Here is a 21,157-nt window from a genome sequence, read left to right as displayed (position 1 = left end):
CATCCCATACAGCAATACACACGATCAAATCATAGCAATTTCGTAGAATCACAAGATAAAAGTTGGCTCTGTCAGGGCAGAAAAACCAGCAACATTACTAAAGGAAAATGAAAAGAAAGTGTTAGCCGTTGAAATGTAATGTCTATAAATAGATATAACAACTGTTACTAAAACACGCACAAAAAAGTGTTGTACGCACCACATAATTAGTAGAGAGAGAGATAAACATGTTTCTTCCTTTCATTATTTTTCTCTTTACGTTTCCTCTTACAATGGCCTTGGGAACCTTTCAAGGTGCCACCACAAACAACACAGCCAAATCAGGTTGTCAAACCCAGTGTGGGAATGTTACAGTTCCTTACCCGTTCGGTATTGGCACGGATTGTTCCCTAGATGACTCGTTTTACCTGACCTGCAACACTTTTAATTATAATCCCCCAAAGTTGTTTATCAGAAATGGCAACCTCGATATATACAGTATTTCAGATTCAGAGATGCGCATCTTCACCGAAGTATCTTATAGATGCTACAACCGAAATGGGTATGCACATGGAGTTACATCATGGATTAACTTACCGAGGCATGGGGCATTCACTTTCTCAGCAAAGAACAAGTTCACAGTCATCGGTTGTGATGATTATGCTTTGATTACGGGGATAAATGAAGGCGACTTTTCTAGTGGTTGTTTTGGACTATGTCGCAAACAACATGATGTGCCTAAGGGGGAATGCTCGGGAATCGCATGTTGTCAAACATCTATACCCAAGGGTGTTACGTATTACAATGTTACGCTTAGCAGTTTACATAACCACTCAGATGTTTGGTCCTTTAATAGATGTGGCTACGGCTTTCTTGTTGAGGAAGGCAGTTATGAGTTTGGTGGTGCTAGTGATTTATCCACTAATTACTCGGACTTTGAATACTGGATAAGGACCACCATGCCCGTTGTGCTTGATTGGGCAATCAAGCGCAATAAATCTTGCGCCGAAGAAGTGGTTAACGCATGCCAAGGAAACAGTTCATGCTATGACGTTGAAGGCGGTGGGTATCGTTGTAGATGCAACAAAGGTTACGAGGGCAACCCTTATCTTGATACAGGTTGCCAACGTCAGTCAGTCTCCAATTCTTATTAAAGACAGAATTACAAATTTTGTCCTTTAAAAAAAGCCAAATTACGGTTCGTGTCCTTTTCTAAGTTTCCTTGCAGACGGTGTACTCTAAACTTTTTTTTTCTACACGTTATGTCCTTTACGCTAACTGGGTTAGAAAAACGCAGTTAAATGCCCTCACGTGAGGCGCATGTGAGGGCATTTTTGTCTTTTCGTCTACCCTGCAACTTCTTCTTCCTCTTTCCTTGTGTTTCTTTAATCTCCATTTCCATCCACCACCAACAGCCATGAACACCACCACCACCACCACCAAAAAACCACAACCATCCGATCTCAAACCATTCTTTCTTCTCAATCACCACCACCCACCATATTTGTTACTGATTATCTCAACCCCAATTTCAAAATCCCAGCTCACCTTGAAATGGATTATCTCAACCCCATTCAGTTATCGCAAATCATACCTATTCATCTATTCCTAATCATATTTTGCAACAGATTGTCTCCCCTTTGAGTTTGTCCACTGCCACTGTAGCATCATATACGGCAAGACACCAACGCAGCCACCGCCGCATAGCCCACCACCAAAGTTGACCCATCCACCATTTCTCTCTCTCTTTCTCTCCCCGACAACCCCCATTACTCTCGTCACTTTCATTTTATCAGAGGAAGGCAGTCACGACCAATCGAAACCCTAATCGAAGTCCATTCACGGTATTCCGGCCAAATAAAAAGCCTAATCGAAGTCCATTCTTCTTATTTTGGCCAAATCGGAACCCTATCGAAACCCATTCACTGTCTTTCGGTCAAATCGAAGATGGAGGAATGCAAAAGAGAAAGGAAGATGGTGAATGGACTGGTTATACGGCAGCGGAGATCGTCAGAGAGATGGTTTACGGCATGGTTTTATGGCAGCGGAGATCGTCGGAGCGATGCTTTACGGCAGTGGATATCGTCGGAGGCGATGAAGCCGTGGCTATGAACGTCGGAGCGATGAATAGTGATGAGTGATTTTGGTTATGGGGTTTATTAAATGTGGATTAAGTAATATTATTTTAAAGGTGTAATGGAGGTTTGGGAAAGTTACCACAGTGGTCTGTGGCTCTTCGATTTAATGGCGGTGGAGGTTTGCTGGATGAAGAAAACCATACGGAGAAGGGAATGGGAGGTAGAAATGGTGGTGTTTGCGGAGATGGCGGTTGGAGATCGAATGGTTGTGGTTTTTTGGTGGTGGTGGTGGTGGTGTTCATGGCTGTTGGTGGTGGATGGAAAAGGAGATTAAAGAAACACAGGGAAAGAGGAAGAAGAAGTTGCAGGGTAGACGAAAAGACAAAAATGCCCTCACATGCGCCTCACGTGAGGGCATTTAACTGAGTTTTTTCTAACCCAGTTAGCGTAAAGGACATAACGTGTAGAAAAAAAAAGTTTAAAGTACACCGCCTGCAATGAAACTTAGAAAATGACACGAACCGTAATTTGGCTTTTTTTAAAGGACAAAATTTGTAATTCTGTCCTTATTAAAATCATTTTCAAGTTGTAGTTGTATATGTTTAATTTATTTATACATATTATTAAATTGTGGGATATTAGATTTTAACAAACCCAACTAAAAATTGTAACACGAATGTTTCAGCTTTCAACCTATTTTCTTTCACCGAGCTTTTTATTAACAGAGTTTAACCACTTTAGTTTTTATGACGTAGCTGCATTCGTGCACGCTTATGGGTTAATATTGGCTTTTTACTAACGGAGTCTAAACAAAATGACCAAACTACCCCTCTTATCACAAGCTAGCAATATTATTATTATATATAGTAATTAAGAAGTTTGACGACATAACCATGTGATTGGTTCGTGCGGCCTCACGTGGTTGGTCGGCCTTTTTATTTGTTTCTCATTTGTTTTTCGTTTTTAAATTCGTGTCGGTTCGCTGCCGTAAAACATGGTTTTTCTTTTGTTATCGTTGATACCGTCAAATGATTCCAGCCAAATTCGCGTCGGTTTGCGGTCGCGTCAGGTCAAGGCTACAACACACGTATATTTTTTGTTTTCACCACGGTCCTTTTTGTGTAAATATGTTAATTTGTTGTACCTTGAGTGTGAACGAATTAACTTATTGCTAAAATTTCGGTGTCATAACCTGATACCAACCGAACTCGTTGTAAACAAAAGTGGTTAAACACTTTGATACAAGCCAATATATGTATTGTAATCATGAAACTGTTTTTACTCATTCTAAACTTTTAACAAACTAACAATATTGTAAACAAAACATTCATTCAGACCGCCATAGATTTATTTTAACTAATGATCATCACATATAATTTAGAATCATCATACCAAAACTCTCTATATCACATAACATGTCGAAAATGAATAAATACCAAATATTTAAAAATTAATGAAAATAATAATGTATACATTTTTTTTCCTGAGGCGAGCAACAAGATTCATGAACCAAGGAAAAGAGAACGCCTCTTCCCAAATGAATTTTGAAATTTGAAATTTGCTGGTTAGGTTTGGGGAATCAGGGTTTAAGGTTTCTCTTCACATCAGAACCATCAGATCGTCTGATAAACGCATCAGGATCATCCTATTCAAACTATATATCCACCTCTACAACAATATTGTACCACAGACGTTCACAAAGCATTTTAAACAAGAAGCCACACAATTTAGCATTATTGCAACTTCACCTGTGTTCTTTTTTTAACTGTAATTTGAGAGTTTCCTTCCCTAAAACTCCAATAAGTGCTGCTAATTGTGAAAATAGAAAATATAAAGAGTAGTACCAGACTATATAGCACGGGAACTGGTTATATTAGGGTTTTGAAAGTTTTGTTAAAATTATAAAGAATAAAAATCATATAAAGGAATTGAAGAGTAGTACCAGACTATATAGCACGGGAACGGGTGCAGGACCAGGGTACGGAGACGATACGAATACGGGGAACGGCAAAAGTCAAAAGTCAAAGATAAGGGCACGACAAAAGTATGACAAAAAAAATAAAAAAAATAAAAATATATTAAACAAAGTCCAAAATAGATATATATTGATGTAAAGTTTGAACACATCAACCATAAGTAATTAATTATCAATAAAAAATAAATACATATATTATTTTTATCTATATATAATGTCAATTTTAAACATTTTATGTATAAAATTATAAGTTAAGAACCAGATGTAAACTAGTCTAGATAGAGATGATTAAATGTTAAAATGCATAACATAATTTAACACTTTATGTAAAAGTTAATAAGTTTTAGGAACTAGATGCAACAAGTGAAAGATCAATGGGTTAAATGTTAAACCTGAACTTATTTAACCCTAAAAAACTAACACTAATGTTCCAGCCGCCTCCTTTCTTCTTCTTCATGGGTTTTCCGGCGCCAGAATACGATATGTGGCCGCTCCGCCATACTATTGGCTATAGAAACGTCCCTCGAAACGGTTTTCGAACTGTCCCCAAAGCCCCGGAATCGATTGTTAACTGTCCCCATTTAACGGGTTCGTTTTGAAAACGTTTCCAATGAGTTTTCGTCCCCACGCCGTCCCCGGGATCGGTACCCTAACCTCCAAGTCGTCCCTGTGCATCAAAGGTACCAGATGAACCAGAACTCTATTAAATGTGTGACCAGAACTCGCTACTACAAATCATTGTGGTTAAACCAAAAGTTGAAGGTTTGAGAACATACCTAGAAACGTACACGTGGAGGAGTAGTTTGGGGGTAGATGACGGCGAGGACGGCGTTTGCGAAGGGATGACAGGAAAAGAGAAAAAGTCAAAGCAGGAGTAGGTTGGGTTGCAGGCGAACATTCACATTCTAACCCCCAATTTATGTTTATGTGACTAAGGATTTTATAATTTAGAAAGTAGTTTAGTTTAGGGCGTTGTGAAAGAATGAGGTATGTTTGAAAAGTTTCTGTAGCACCCTATAAATTTTTTAATATTTTTTTTTAAAGTAGTTGTGAGTAGAAGAGAAAGCAAACATAATGATAGATGTATAAAAAAAATATTATTTAATTGGAAAGAAAAAGAAAATGTAATAATTTTTAATGTAATTTTAAATTTTGAGATAGGGAAAAGAACGTGAATGCTCTTTTACGGTTTCAGCAACTATGATTGTTTGAAGGTAACATTGTCACCGCTATAAACAATCGCCCCGCCCCCGAGGTTCCAAAAATGAAATCGAAACATTGCATAACATCATCATTGAACTTCTGCCAACGCCATACACAGTCTTCCTCATTGGAACCCAACAACCGACGATATCGAAGTCCATAAACACCTAAAAAACATCGACATTATTATATCGGTGAGTTTCTTTAATGTCTGTTTTTCCAACGAACTAGTTTTCTGGTAAAACACCCAGCAACAACTCCTGCCTGAAGATCAACTTAAAATACCCTGGATCTAAAAACATGATCCTCTTCCATGAAAATTACAGCGTTTTGGAGGTCGACGAGGATGGTGGGATTGGTTATCGGAGATGAAGTTGGACACGATGGTGGTGTTGTTGGGTGGAGGCGGGAGATGAGGGGTGAGGAAGAATGGTGGTAGGGAGGATGGTGGCAGGTGGTGTGATGGTGGTAAGGAGATGATGATGTTGCAGGTTAGGAGAGGGGGGGTTTGGGATCTTATTGGATCTGAGAATGGGGACGATGGAAGTGAGTCATGAGATGATGATGATTATTATTATTGGTGAGCTGACTATTATTATTGTTATCAAATTGCTCTTGTCATCCATCGGTCAACTTACAGCTAACTCATGGCAGGAGTTAACCTATGCCCACCCAAAAACGATAGGGGCACAGAACATCGCAAATTGAGAATCGGACCTATAGAGTGCACCCGCTCATCCAACACATATAATAATTTTATCTATAATTTAATTAAAAAAAAACAAACATATACAACTATACACCTTGTTGCTTCTCCTTTAGAGTAATTATAATAAATAAAAGGATAACTCAAAAATTGTTGATCTCAAAATGTAAAAAGGTGAAATAAATTTGAATCTTTTAAAGTAAATGAAATACATTTTTTCAGTTTTCTTTTCCTACAAATTTTCTCGCATTTCCAATAAACCCTAAATTTTTAATTGTTTTTCTATTTCTATTCATATTACACCAAAAATATTGCCTATAACTTGTTTTTCCACCGCTCTGGTCATTATTCTTCATCGACAAGATTAGTTAGCGCATAAAAAAATCGCTCCCAGGAACTGTTTAGTCTATCTCATAAGAAAATCGCCCGTACATGAAGACCAAAAGTTGTCTCCTCTTGCCTCACCAGAAAAGCTCCCTAAGTGCTCACTTTCTGTAAACTGCTCGCCTTATGTCGTCTACTGCGCAAGGTGGTGGTGGGGGTTTTGTTAGGCTCGTTTTGTATAGTTAGTCTTTTGTATTGATTAAGTTATGTATTTGGGCCGATGGGTCATTTTGTACATTGTTGGGCCATGGTCCATTGTAAAGAAGCCCATTGGGCATTAGAAGTACCTTACTTATCATGCATGCTTCCCTATAAATAGGAAGCATGCCATGAGAAGCAAGGTTGTTCGTTGTTAGTTGTTAATGCTAGTGATTAAAACTAGTTGTTGAAAGTTGATATACAAAGAAAACCTTTTGCAAAAACATCTATCTCTCTCACTCGGCTCTCTCTCACTCACTCTCCTTTCCTTAACAGAAAATAAACTCAAGATCCGAGACCTCTTGGTTGCTTAGTGTGATTTCCGCTAGCACTAAGTTAAGTTGATCCAAAGACGTTATTAGATCCACCCGACTTCGGGACCTACAATTGGTATCAGAGCTTCGGCTCACTAGTTGAGGGTTTTTGGATCACAACCTTGGGTTTTGATCTTGAAAAGAAGAAGATAAGTGTTCAAGTGTTCTTGACAAAGAAAATTATCAAAAATACAAAAAGAATTGGCAAAAACTTCATAAAATGTCTTAGAATGTGTTCTTGGTGAAAGTCTCAAGTGTTATAAGTGGTGTTTACGGGTTTCAAGTTTGCTTGTTTGAAAAGTAAAATTTCGCTTCGCTCAAACATTGTACGAAACATCGTACTTGAACTGACAAAAGTGGGTGGAACAGATCCCAAGAAAGATTTGCTTTCTGGACCATTTCACTTCGCTTAAGAATTTCTTTCGCTTCGCTTGGATCCTTTCGCTTCGCTTGGGATCCTTTCGCTTCGCTTGAAGCCATTTCGCTTCGCTTGAAGCTGTTTAAGCGAAAAAGTTAACTGTTTTGAAGATTAAGCTCTTTTGAAGGCTTATACCATGGCTAGTACTGATTCAGAATTGTTGAAGGGTTATTTGCTATTGGAAAATCAAGTGGGAACACCTCAAAAACCTCCTAAGTTTATGACCTTAGATGATAACTTTATTGATTTCAAATGGAGGTTCATGAATTTCATCTCATTAACTGAAACTGATTTGATGAGATGTTTTAAAGTTGGTCCTCATGTTCCAGTAACTCGCACTGATGCTGGGGAACAACCTAAGGCATCGGAGAATTATGATCAAGATGATTTGGATAAGTTAGTACAAGATAAGAAAGCGTTTATGTTGTTGACAGTTTGTCTTTCAAATGATATCACAGAAACACTACGAGAACACAGAAGTGCCAAGCGATTATGGGAAGCTCTTGTTGAGATGGTTGAAGGAAATGCTAAAATAAGAGAAAACAAGAAAGCACTGTTGAAGGAAGAATTCAACATGTTCAACCATCATCAAGGTGAGGCTGTGCTAGACTTAGTGAAGAGGTTTGAGAAGCTCATGGTCAAAGTAAGAGCTACAGATGTTAACATTCCCAACACTGAGGTGAATCACAAGTTGATGAACTCTTTGCCTTACAGCTGGAGTGTAAACACAATAACTATCAAGAGAACTACAAATCTGAATGGAATGACTAACGGTGAACTAATATCCACTATCAAATCATTCGAAATGGATGAACAGATGAGGATGACAATAACATGAATTCTCTGAATCAAGCCGGAGTAAGTACTACATCCTCAAGTGTGCCAACAGCTTTTGTCAACAAAACCCAACCGAATGTATATCCCGTGACCAATCCCAAGTACTTACCAACTGTTCCTTCACAATCAACAGCATTTATCTCCACCAGCAACCCATCAACTCATCCAGTGCAAGTTCGTTTCAAAAAGCAGTTGACAGTGCAATTGCTCAAGCTCTGAAGGCACATGGAATTTCTGCAACAAAACCTCAAGCAAACAAGCCCTCCAGCTATTGTGAAGCAATTCCCATGCTGAATGATTCAAATGTGACACTCGTTAAAGCTTTTCTGTCTTGTCATGAAGAGCTGTTGCAAGGGAATTTGTTACCGGCTCAGTTTGAGATAGGTGATCTGAAAGACATAAATCAAAAGGATCTTGAGAAAAATGGACATCAAGTACCAGATGGCCATGGCTGTGCAAAGGGCCGCCAACTTCATCAAAACCTACAGAAAAGACAGCTTCAATGATTCTGATCGAAAGAGAATTGGTTTTGACAGGAGCAAGCTTCGATGCTACAATTGTGCAGAGATGGGTCACTTTGCCAGAGAATGCACAAATCCTCCCAAACCAGCAAACGATATACAGGTGACAGAAGTAACTGTAGGTTCCGGACGTGGATCGTACACGGGAAATCTCTAACAACGCAGGTGCGGAATCCCTGCGTAGGTAGGTTACGAGTGTAGATATAGAATAACACGAGCAATGAATCAAACACGTTATATTAATAACCAAACACGTGACTCGTAGTCACTAATACAGACTCTGGAACTAGCAAACACGTCTGCTTAAACTCGAACACTTGACTGAAACCCTAAACGAACAACCTTTTTCACGTTTCGGCTGAAACAGTGAATATATAAACGACAACTTCGCCACAGGCGAAGTTGTCTGTAACTTCGCATATTCAACAAGTTCGCCTGAGCGAACTTGTTGACAACTTCGCTTGTTCAACAAGTTCGCCTGAGCGAACTTGTTGACAACTTCGCTAGTTACACAATCTAAAACATAATCAAATACACAATTACAATACAGACTCGATTACAATTTCTAGACTATGAACTACTGACAAACATGTACCAACAGACTCCCCCTTGGCAGTAGCTTCATATCTTGATCTTCAAATCTCGAGTCTTGTAATCTGCAACTCTACGCGTGCGCCCCTTCTCTCACACATACCGATACTACCCGTTGATATTTCCTAGCTTGATCCTTCCAAGCAGGAATGTAGAAGATCTTCTTGTTGTTCAGCACTTCCAGATCAGCCTGCGATAGATTAACAAGATGCATCGGGTCATAAACCCGAAGAACTTCTTGTTCGTCCTCATCTTCCATAACCGCCTCAGCTGTCTCGCAATCCACATACCACCATTTCAGATCTGTTAGGACATTCTTGGGCATGACTCTCATTGGTACTTCCTTCAGATGTCGGACTGGTTTATACTTCATAACCATCCATGGTTTTCCGTCAGCCCTCATTCCCCTATCTTTATCTTCTATCAATCTTCCTTTCTGAGGCTTTAGCAGTTCAAACTTTTTGTCTTTGATGGCTTCTTTCCAGACGATCTTTTCAATAATTCTCGCCATATTATCGTTACTTCTGTTAATTAGCCCCAGTCTTGCTAACTCTTTCACCTCGCATTCCGGTAGGGAGTTTAGAGATCTCAATAATCTTTTAAAGTATTGAATGCCGTCGTACCTTTTGATCACAAATAATTTCAACTCTTTGTCGTACAACCAGCATATAATACCTTTCTTCGACTCTGCATAGCCCTTTATATTATACGTCTTTCTAAACATTGTTGGCACTGCAAGCTTCTTAGTTTTAACAAACCATTGAGCACACCCTTCTTTCCAATTTGGTTGCTCCTCCCATACCGTATCATCTACCACATTCTCATCTCCCAAATCTGCTCTTTCAACAGCTGGAATCTCATGTTCCACTGCGTCATCCACGATCTCTCCTTCTTCCAACACATTCACCACATCAATATTTTCTCCAATCCTTTCAATTTCCTCCACGGGCAACACATCATCGTCATCATCATTCACAAAGTCATCAACCTCCTCCTCATCTAACTCCTTCAAAGCATCGATGACGTCTTCAACATCAGCATCGTCATCAACATCCACAACATCATCACCCGCTGCATCAGTTGACTCCCCCTCAGCTGTGGAAGCCCCAAGATCCTGAGAGGTTCTTGGCAGCTCACCACCTGCACCTTCCGGTGCATTGGGATCATCGTCTTGATCATTTCTTCTTTTAGTCCTCAGTTTTTCTTCTTTTAGTCCTCAGTTCATCGCCTCTATAGCTTATCTCCCCCTGAGATGCCAAGAACTCCTTCAAGGTATCTATTACGTTCCTATGCTCAACCTCAACCAAGAGTAATCAGTAAAAAAAAACATAAAACTATCTAAAAAAAAATTTAAAGTATAAGGGATCAAATTTCAGTCTAGTTAAGGACTAGCACGTTTTAGAAAAGATCCTAACAGGAATCATACTAACTATGTGACTGTCACATAGACCCGTGTTTAGCTGTATTATGACATAAAGAGACAGGTTGTAAGCATGTAAATAACTTAAATGGTTTTCATCGTTTCTGTGATACGGATTAAGGTTCAGTTAAGCTCAAAAATTTAAGTTGGCAACAACTCAGAGGTAATGATATCTTCTATCTATTCTCAAAGCGTATTTGGCTATACCCAAGTCACCCCGAATTGACTTCGACCCATAGTGTCTGATTATCCTGTAGATACACATTGTCTGCTTCCCGGTCTCTTCTTACTCCAGACTTGAGAAGTCTTGATTGTTACTATTTCTCATAAGTACAAATATTTTTTTTTTTTTTTTTTTTTTTTTTTTTTTTTTTTTTTTTTTTTTTTAAACAAACATTCGTATTGACTTCGGAGTATTAAACCACTGCAAGTCCCGAATCTGGATCACTGCAGTGTCTTGAAATGCTTTCTTCACGGGAATCAGAACACTAACGGGCTCGTGTATGACTGGGTAGTTGCTTTTCTGCCTATCATTCGGAAAGATCTGTATGAAGACATACAAAACTCTTAAGAAGTTTCCACGTAAACTCGAGTAATTTAAGTTAGTATCACATACACTTTTACGCACCATAAAAATCACCATGACATACAATGACTGTTCTAAAGTCTTTTAAGCTTAATAACTTCACTAGTTAAGCCCACACAATCAGTATATATATCATTTTCCAAGGTTGGATCAATTTTCTGTTAAACACAGCAAAGAACTTCTTACGAAGTAATAGACTTGAAAGGTAATTTCATTTCCCAAAAAAAAAACATTTTGACTTCAATCGCCCCGATCACGACAAAGTCTTCAGGTAAACGGCAATCCTGAAGATCCAATGGATCAACTGGACCGACCACATACTAGTATGTGTCCTTGTAACTAAGTATGAACGACTAATTTTCAGCGACAGAAAGAAAACACATCATAACCGCCCCGGTCACTTTCAGTCATCTGGTTAATGGCGACCCTCATTCTCTACAAGTAGGAACGAGGACCAAAACATATCCGAGAATATGTCCATCAAACTGAGGTAACCGACTAATTTTAAGCAATAGTGACGTTTTTTTTTTTTTTTTTTTTTTTTTTTTTTTAAATGAACACAAAAAAAACATGGTTACTCGTGATTGAGCTTCAGCTCTTCAACAAAGTTCATATTTTCTAACGTCATCTTCCCGTTAGTTACCGTATCCCTTCCTGTTATTTTGCCTCCACTCTCACCGGCAAAACTGACTCTCGCTCCTTGAACAGGTTTTAAATCTTGTAACAAATTTTTGTTACCAGTCACGTGCCGGGAACAGCCACTGTCCACAACCCAAAGATTATTGGAAACCCTGTTCAACTGTTCCTGCACAAATAAAAGAGATTATTAAAATTTGGGGACCCAAGACCTCTTGGTCTTGGGTCGATTAACCTTCTCAACCGAACTCACACACCTTGGCTGACCAAAATTAGCATTAGAAAAATTTCCACAAGTCCTAACAGGATACCTCCTTGGAGACTGATAGTGAGGCCAACCAAAACGACGCACATTAAGAGACACAAAAGAATTATAGCATTTGGTTTGGTTATTAGTAGTGTAAAAACGAGATGTGTTTCTTTGAAAACCTGTATTATCTCTCAAATTTGAATGGTTTTCATTTTGAACATTTAAACGATTACCAAAAACCTTAGTCTCAGTTTTCGAGGGCCTCACCTCTCTGATGCGTTGCTTCAGAGGGCAATCAGCAACAAGGTGCCCTGTTTGATTACATCTAAAACAACACCTATGTTCAGCTTTCTTTTCAGCAGATGTTTTAGATGTGGAGGCAGTATTACCAACCGTACGTCTCACATAAGGTGGGACATATGGGTTGAGTGGAGTACTCATTTTAGTTGATTTAACTTTTTCTCCACTAGTGGGTAACACTACCTTCTCTTTTGTCTTACCCGACTCGGATGATTTACCCGAATCAGGTGAGACTGGACTTGAAATAGAGACTTTCACACTTGAAACAGGCGAACTCATTTCGCCACTACTAACGCTTGGTTCTTTACTTGTAACCTTGATTGGAGCTGTCTGAGGAACTTCGAAATCAACAGATTTCTGAACACTAGGATTAAAAGTATAATTGTGGTTAAAAGGTGGTGGAACCTCGTGATAACCAATTCCTCCCCTCTTCGCAGAGGTACCTTGATCACTAACGAGATGATCAAGAATAGCTGAGGAATTTCTGAACTGCTCAAGTTTGCGGTTCAGTTCCACCACTTTCACCTGGTGGTCAGCAATCTGCTTTTCTCGATCAGCAATAAGTTTAGTTTTTTCTTCTAAAACCTCATAACTTAGATCAATTACTTCGATTTTCTCAGCAAGTTTTGTTTTTAAGCTTTTAACGTCTTTTTCACATGCTTTTATTTTAACTTTATAACTGTTTTCTCTTGCTTTCATAAAATGGTGATCTTCTTTAAGAGTTTTAAATTCAGCATCTAAACGAACATACTGATCAGTTATGGTAGCAAGTTGCTCAGACAATTGCTCACATTTATTACAAATAGGCTTAGTACTTACCTCGGAGAGTTGATCCTTGTTATCTGCCATGAAAGCTGCTTCTTTTCCAGTAGCTTTCTCTTCTCCAGTAATCTTCTCACATTCTTCATTCTCTACCTTAGCCATGTTTGCCTGCTCACCAGTTTCATTCGAATGCAGGTTCCAGTTGTATTCACCTGCTTCTCTGGACATCATGGCATTGATTTCTTTATTAACCTCAGTGTGCTGTGCAGACCGGCCTTGACCACGTTCAACTCTCTCGATTCTGCAGTCTTTAGCAAAGTGCCCATTTTGTTGACAATTATAGCACCTCACTTTAGACTTGTCGAACCCTGGCCTGCCACCAACAAACTTTCTCCCCGTCTTCCTCATAAACCTCTTCACTCTCCTTACTATCATAGCCATCTGCCATTGTAAATCCATCTCTTCCATATCATCAGCATCTATTTGATCATAGTCTTCATCCAGCATCGCTGGATCAACAACCTTTCCTTGAATATAGTTTTCATATGAAGCAATAAACGAAGCATAGAGTGCAAACTGCTCTTCAGCAGATTTGACACTCATTGGCATCTTAGAGTAGTTATTGCTTGAAGCACTGGGAGAGAAACTACTCTTGGATGCTTGAGGTTTTGAAGCACTTGATCCTCCAGCAACAAAGCAAACATCACCGTTCATGTTTACTGACATATTCCCTTCATGAGAAGAGTTAGAACCTGACTCTCCTTTGGAGTAGTAAGCAGCAGATTCAGGCTTCGAACTTGAGCCTGAGTTAACTTTGGCACCATACATACCAGGGTCTTGAACCTGATCCATTGGCGTCTCTTTACGAACCATATTAAGCTCAAAGGTTCTGAGCTTGTTTACTGCTGTCTCCAAGTCATAATTAGGAAAGTCTTTGTCTTCCCTCATTAGAACAGTGTACATTTCCCACTTCGGTGGGAGAGCATCGAGAAGTTTCTCAACTATTTCCTCCTCTCTGTAAGCAATAGAATAGTTGTTCAGCTCCGTCATTAGATGATAATATCGAGTGATAATATCATCGAGCGATTCGTTCTTCAAATACTTGAAGACAGAGAACTGGGTCTTTAATAGCTTAATCTTCGAGGCACGAATACCAGCGTTCCCTTCGAATCTATTCTCAAGAGCATCCCAAAGCTCTCGTGCAGAAGTGTACTTCCTGAATGTATGGAGAATCTCTTGAGGAAGAGCCATAGTAATTGCAGCATGGGCCTTGCTCTCGGCCTCATACATCTTTTTCTCTTCTTCCTCCATCTGGCTGTACTTCTTTACCACATCCCGACCTTCGTGTTCCATTGACGGTGGAATATATCCATCCTGGATGCACACCCACATCTTTGCATCCTGGTATTTAATATACTGAATGAACCTATCCTTCCACGCCACAAAATCGGTTACTTTCAGCAATCTTGGGGCCTTAGTAGCAGATCCCGCTTCGACTTCCATTTTGACTAAGTCTGAGATGTTGATTGATGACATCCTTCTTGAAGACTATTTTTTTTTTTTTTTTTTTTTTTTTTTTTTTTTTTTTTTTTTTTTTTAACTTCGCCGAGAAGTCAACTTCGCCCAAAGTCAACTTCGCCTGTTCGTAACTTCGCTAAGGCGAACTTATGAGGTAAGCGAAGTTGTGGTTAACTTCGCTAATCCTTATATCTTCGCCGAAACCCTAATCTCCAGTGACGGCAACTTCGCCTGAATTCAGCAACTTCGCCCGATGAACGGTAACTTCGCCCGATGAACACGAAGAACAGTTCAGATCTGAAACTCGGATTTTAACGAGAATTTTGAAGGTTTAAAGGCTTAAACACACTGGTAGGTAGCTTGAATGATTAAACACACCAAAAACTCGTCCCGGTAACACCCGAAATGAGACGAAATCTACACCCGCGTGAAATCCCGAACCTCACAATCGAGCCGATGGCTCTGATACCAATTGTAGGTTCCGGACGTGGATCGTACACGGGAAATCTCTAACAACGCAGGTGCGGAATCCCTGCGTAGGTAGGTTACGAGTGTAGATATAGAATAACACGAGCAATGAATCAAACACGTTATATTAATAACCAAACACGTGACTCGTAGTCACTAATACAGACTCTGGAACTAGCAAACACGTCTGCTTAAACTCGAACACTTGACTGAAACCCTAAACGAACAACCTTTTTCACGTTTCGGCTGAAACAGTGAATATATAAACGACAACTTCGCCACAGGCGAAGTTGTCTGTAACTTCGCATATTCAACAAGTTCGCCTGAGCGAACTTGTTGACAACTTCGCTTGTTCAACAAGTTCGCCTGAGCGAACTTGTTGACAACTTCGCTAGTTACACAATCTAAAACATAATCAAATACACAATTACAATACAGACTCGATTACAATTTCTAGACTATGAACTACTGACAAACATGTACCAACAGTAACTGATGAAGAGAATGCAAAAGCTGCTGGAAAGAGGCCTGAGGATCAAAAGGCAAACAACTCAGCTCCAAGAATCGGGAATCGTCCACACAAGGGCAGCTCAAGCTCAAACTCAAGAGCCCTTGTTTCTCAAACAGAAGTTCACACTGGTATGGATTGGGACGAACAGTTTCAAGAGCTGCAGAATCCGCTGAATATGGCTAGCATGGCTTTCACTGCAAACAATGAAGCCTCTTCATCTTCTGCTGACGGTCCTAGTGCATCACACCTTGATGAGGTAAAACGAAATCTTTGCACAGAAGCATGTGTTAACAAAGTTACATGCTATAGATACTTGCAAGACGAAGTTTTGAAAGAGAATGCAAAACTTCGTCAGTTGAACACTAAATATGTAAAAGCTGATAAGATCTACATTGAAAAGATCAAAACTCATCATGATGATGTCGCGAATCTTATACTTGAAATTTTTCGAGAAAAACATAATGTCATTTACATATGTTTATGTTTACATATTATACAACCGCGAGTGCTATGAACAGCGTCGCAAAGCCAGGGTTCCTAGCCATGTGTGGTAATCTGTCAGTTCCATACCCTTTCGGTATAGGCAAAGACACGGGTTGTTCTCTAGACGAGTCATTTTACGTGACTTGTAACACGTCTTATGCAGAGCCGAAACTATTCTTCCAGTCAAGCAACATACAAATATACAATATTTCAGATTCAGAATTCCGCATAGCCACAGACTCAGGGGTTTCTTATAAGTGCTTCAACAAAGACGAGACTCTAAGTTGGGATTACGGAGGGTGGTATTCGATAAGTCCATTTACTTTCTCTACAAAAAACAAGTTCATAGTTCTCGGGTGCGATGATTATTCTTTGTTCAGTGGGACAGACGGTGCAGACATTTCTAGTGGCTGTGTGACAATATGTAGCAAAGCGCAACATGGGACCGATATCAATGGGCAGTGCTCAGGAATGGGCTGCTGTCAAACGTCTATACCCGAGGGGCTAAACTACTACAATATTACACTTTACAGTTTTCAAAACCATAAAGATGTTTTGTCTTTCAACCGTTGTGGCTATGCATTTCTTGCTGAGGAAGGCAGTTTTGAGTTTAAAGGAGCCATTGATTTAATCGACGAATGGGCGGTTTGGGAGAGGATATTGGCCACTGTCCCGGTTGTGGTAGACTGGGTAGTTGCAGGGAATTGCTCAGAATGCAAAGGAAACAGCTCCTGCATTAAGATAGATGGCGATCGGTATCTTTGTAAATGCATTAATGGTTATCAAGGTAACCCTTACCTTGATCCAGGCTGCCAAGGTTAGATTGCTTTTCAACTTATCAAAATCATTTTCAACACTTATGTCAACATCTATGGCAAGTATTGTTACTAGTTTATGTCAAATAAATGGGGACCTAGCTAGCTAACTGATTTAATTTGTGTTATATATTGTTTTCTACAAACATGTTTTGACTAAGATAATTAGACTAGTCATTATCTTTACCATATCTCATGTTATAATTTAAATATTATATACATTATTATTATTATTATCTATCTATAGTAAAATTGAATTTTTGTGCCGCAACAAGTTTGATTGGGTCAAGTGATAGAATACTATTGAGCCACATCAAATTTTATTTTATTTTTTTGTCCTTTTGTTTTTATTTGGAAATAGTAACAAATTATAACTAAAATCAATTGAATTTACGTCGACTCACCACTACTACGCTCAGGTTTTATTGACTCACTGCCTATAGTAAAATTGAATTTTGGTGCCACAACAAGTTTGAGTGGGTCAAGTGATAGAATATTATTGAGCCACATCAAATTTTATTTATTATTTTTTTTGTCTTTTTGTTTTAATTTGGAAATGGTAACAAATTGTAACTAAAATCAACTGAATTCACGTCGACTCACCACTAATACGCGCAGGTTACTGACTCACCATTTTTCTTTATTAATTGAGTCAGTGATAATTTACTGTGTTTTGTAAGATTGCTTAGATTATGGTGTATCACTATATATCTTATTATGCTTTCTTTGAAAATGTTACATAATTATTTTTTTTCCTCTTTTAGACATCAATGAATGTGAAGATCCAGGAACCTACCCTTGCTATGGTGATTGCATGAACACTCTAGGAGGTTACACTTGTAGTTGCCCATCAGGATCTTTTGGGGATGCAAAAGCGGTAAATGGGTGTGATCAATACGCGAAAGACTCGAAAAATTCTTCTACCATATACATTATAGGTATTTCTTTCTTGAAAGTATTACTATGGTTTCATGTGTAATTAGCTTTGAAAATCAGTCTTTTCAAGATTGAAGTTTCCGAAAAATGAAGTCACTCACTAACTGAAATGTCTTGATCATATTACATTCACATGTAGCAACGGTGTTTGGCTTGTTAGCATTACTATCCGTCATAATGGGAATTTTATTTGGTATAAGGAGGAGAAAGCTAATGAGCTTCGGAGAAAAGTTCTTTGAGCAAAATGGAGGCGTTTTGCTGAGACAAAAGATCAATTCACAAGGGTCTCATGAGGCAATGACTTTGTTCAGCACCGCACAGCTTCGTAAAGCCACCAAGAATTACTCTCAAGAGAACATCATTGGCTGCGGTGGCTATGGTGTTGTGTACAAGGGTATTTTGTCTAATAAACGCGTTGTTGCAATAAAGAAATCTAAAATAATGGACGGGAGCCAAGATGAACAGTTCGTAAATGAAGTTTTAATCCTTACACAAGTCATCCATCGAAATGTGGTAAAGTTGTTGGGGTGTTGCTTGGAAGAGGAAGTCCCTGTACTAGTTTATGAGTTCATCTCTAATAACACTCTTTTCCATCACATTCATTCTAAAATGGGTGGAATGAGTTGGTTATCATGGGAGAATCGATTGAGAGTAGCTGTAGAAGCTGCCGGTGCATTCGCATATCTTCATTCAGATGCTATTATGCCAATCATACATAGAGATGTCAAGTCTACTAACATATTACTAGATGATAACTACACAACAAAAATTTCAGATTTTGGTGCATCAAGGCTAGTCCCATTAGATCATGAACATGTAACTACTCTTATCCAAGGAACATTAGGGTATTTGGATCCAGAGTACTTCAACACAAGCCAACTAACTGATAAAAGTGACGTATATAGTTTTGGAGTAGTCCTTGCTGAACTCATAACAGGGAAAAAACCCATCGGTGTTGATAGAGCCAACGATGGCAAGAATTTAGCAACATATTTTGTCAATGCAGTTAAAGAAAACCGCTTGTATCAAATTGTTGAACCTCGAATATTACGTGAAGGGACTTTTGAGCAGATTCAGGCCGCAGGAGATCTGGTAAAGAGATGCCTAAGTTTACAAAGACACGATAGACCTACAATGAAAATGGTGGCGGTGGAGCTAGACAACTTAAGGCAATTCACAGCCCATCCTTGGGTTCAACAACAATCATGCCAAAAGACTAGAAGCTTAGTTTTAGAAGTTGAGCAATCTGATCTTTACGAGGTCCCATTAGTTTCACATGGTACTAATGATTCAGAATCTTACCATGGTAGGACACACACGGCGTTTGAAGAAAACAAACCACATGGCTGCTTCTCATGACAGCCAACTTAATTGTTCATGATCATGACTACAGTTTGATTATATTAATGTTTAACTTTGATGCTTTGTTTGGACACTTGAATTTTTATAAATTGTGACACTTGGGGTTCAAAGTTATTTGTTGTGATATTGCTATGTTATTTTAAATTGCCAGACAAGTTTTATTCAACCTTAGTTAATACCTTAGTACGGAAAATACAGTTTGCAGGAATTTGTATAATGTAACATCCCAAAGTTTCATAAGCATATTCAAATTGCAAGACGAAAAATGTCTTGTTAGTTGTTACAAAATGCACGTTGCAATATTGAAACATATAATAGTCTTAAGGGACAGTGAATATTTTAAAAAAATTTAAAACTATAATTTTGGTGTTCAGTATATAATAATCAAAACTTTAGGTTGCTTGCAACAGAAATATAAGGCCTTAACGGCTGAAATCGCAAGTAAGCTAAAGATGCTAAATTAGGTGTAAAACATCGGGAACAACACGTGTTTTTTTGTTGGCCCAGATGGATCAAACAAACTAATAAACAAACGAATACGAGATATTGGGTGACAACCAGCGACTCTTTTCATATAATCAAACAAACTTAACAAACAAACATAACTTCATGAACATACAAGGAGAAGAGACTCCTCTTGACATAATCAAAACAATAACCTGGACCCCTATTTATAGATCCACTAAACTTACTCTTCAAGCCAATTACTAAACTTCCTCTCCAAGACGAAACCTTTCCTAAACTTATTATAATTCAATTAACTAAAATAAACATTACAAAATAAACCCTTAATAATTCAAGATTAACCTTCATATTTCAACAAAATCAATTTGGGGGATGTGAGTGTTAATTTGACTTCAAACCATGCATTGAAAGTAGATGAATGGTAACTAGATTTCATTACATGGTAATGTTTTTATCTATAAAACTTGATGCTGTTGATGCTTGTGTGATACAAGTTGCATTCTTGTTAAGGATGATATACTCATGTTCTTGAACTTGTCATGCGAACTACATGCATGGTTAATTTCTTAGAAATTGAAAATTTTATTCCATTGAATGGTGATGGATGAAAAATGGCGAATTAATAGAGCAAGATATATGATTTGACAGACAATATAAAACTTGGAGTCTGTCATGTAAACATAATTAATCTAATTGCTTTATATTTTTAATTTTCTTAATTTTGCGGTCTATAAAAACCAAAACTTTGTTTTTAGTAGGATTGAGTTTACTATCCAAAAGAGGGTTGCGTCGCAACTTGTTGTTCGTTTACATGTCACTTCATTGCAATCGTTTGAATGTCTTTTATATTGAAAATGATTATCATGTACTCAAAAAAATTAATAAATTAAATCTACATCATTTACTTAATTATTACTAAGAATGACATCAAATTACCTCTTAATCATTCAGACTTAAGACTATATTTTAACCATTAAGAGGTAGTCTCTTAATAACAATTAAAAGGCTAGCAAGCAGCCCCTAAATAAGGTGAATAGTTGGTTTTGAGTATGCTCAAGTCATGATATGTGATATCCTTAAAAGTTTCAAATAGGCAACACAATACAATAAAAGATATGGTTTGTTTGTGGGCAAATTAAAAAATATTGATCAGTACAATGACTGAATATTACAAACGGCGTTACTATCACTCATGTACCTTTTTTGATGGTGAGGAGCAAACCTTGTCAAGGACAATGGGTCCCAAAAATGTTTGGAACATCTTAGGCCGAGAATCTTGCATCCCTAATCACCGGTCAGGAAAGCGGGGTACATATAATGACGATAAGAGGGTGTTTGTAACACCGTGGAACATATTAGCATCACATGCGGTTGTGATTCCTTAGAACACCAACCTTAAATCTCACCAACATGTTTTAACCCATTAGTGTTTTATGAGACG

At 38.4% G+C, this 21,157-nt stretch overlaps 1 protein-coding gene across 1 annotated transcript; it reads left to right on the top strand.

The window, feature by feature from the left end:
• The first annotated feature begins 227 nt into the window (after positions 1 to 227).
• Positions 228 to 19,289, top strand: LOC143555808 (wall-associated receptor kinase 2-like). The gene is made up of 4 exons (XM_077045300.1): positions 228 to 375; positions 16,239 to 16,955; positions 17,718 to 17,891; positions 18,029 to 19,289. The coding sequence occupies exons 1-4, from the start codon at positions 228 to 230 to the stop codon at positions 19,246 to 19,248; spliced, it is 2,259 nt and encodes a 752-aa protein (XP_076901415.1). The 3' UTR covers positions 19,249 to 19,289.
• Positions 19,290 to 21,157: the final 1,868 nt, after the last annotated feature.

Source organism: Bidens hawaiensis, unplaced genomic scaffold (assembly GCF_021521415.1).
Source record: "Bidens hawaiensis isolate Kalapana, Puna unplaced genomic scaffold, B.hawaiensis_p1.1 tig00018317_1, whole genome shotgun sequence".
Classification (NCBI taxonomy): domain Eukaryota; kingdom Viridiplantae; phylum Streptophyta; class Magnoliopsida; order Asterales; family Asteraceae; genus Bidens; species Bidens hawaiensis.
This window is presented reverse-complemented; position numbering and strand designations above follow the sequence as displayed.

What these genes read in the sequence shown, in the direction of transcription:
- LOC143555808 (XM_077045300.1), top strand. Translation starts at nt 228, where the DNA reads ATGTTTCTTCCTTTCATTATTTTTCTCTTTACGTTTCCTCTTACAATG. An exon ending in CCTTGATCCAGGCTGCCAAG is followed by an intron (nt 16,956 to 17,717) that starts GTTAGATTGCTT and finishes TTCCTCTTTTAG; the next exon opens with ACATCAATGAATGTGAAGAT. An exon ending in TTCTACCATATACATTATAG is followed by an intron (nt 17,892 to 18,028) that starts GTATTTCTTTCT and finishes ATTCACATGTAG; the next exon opens with CAACGGTGTTTGGCTTGTTA.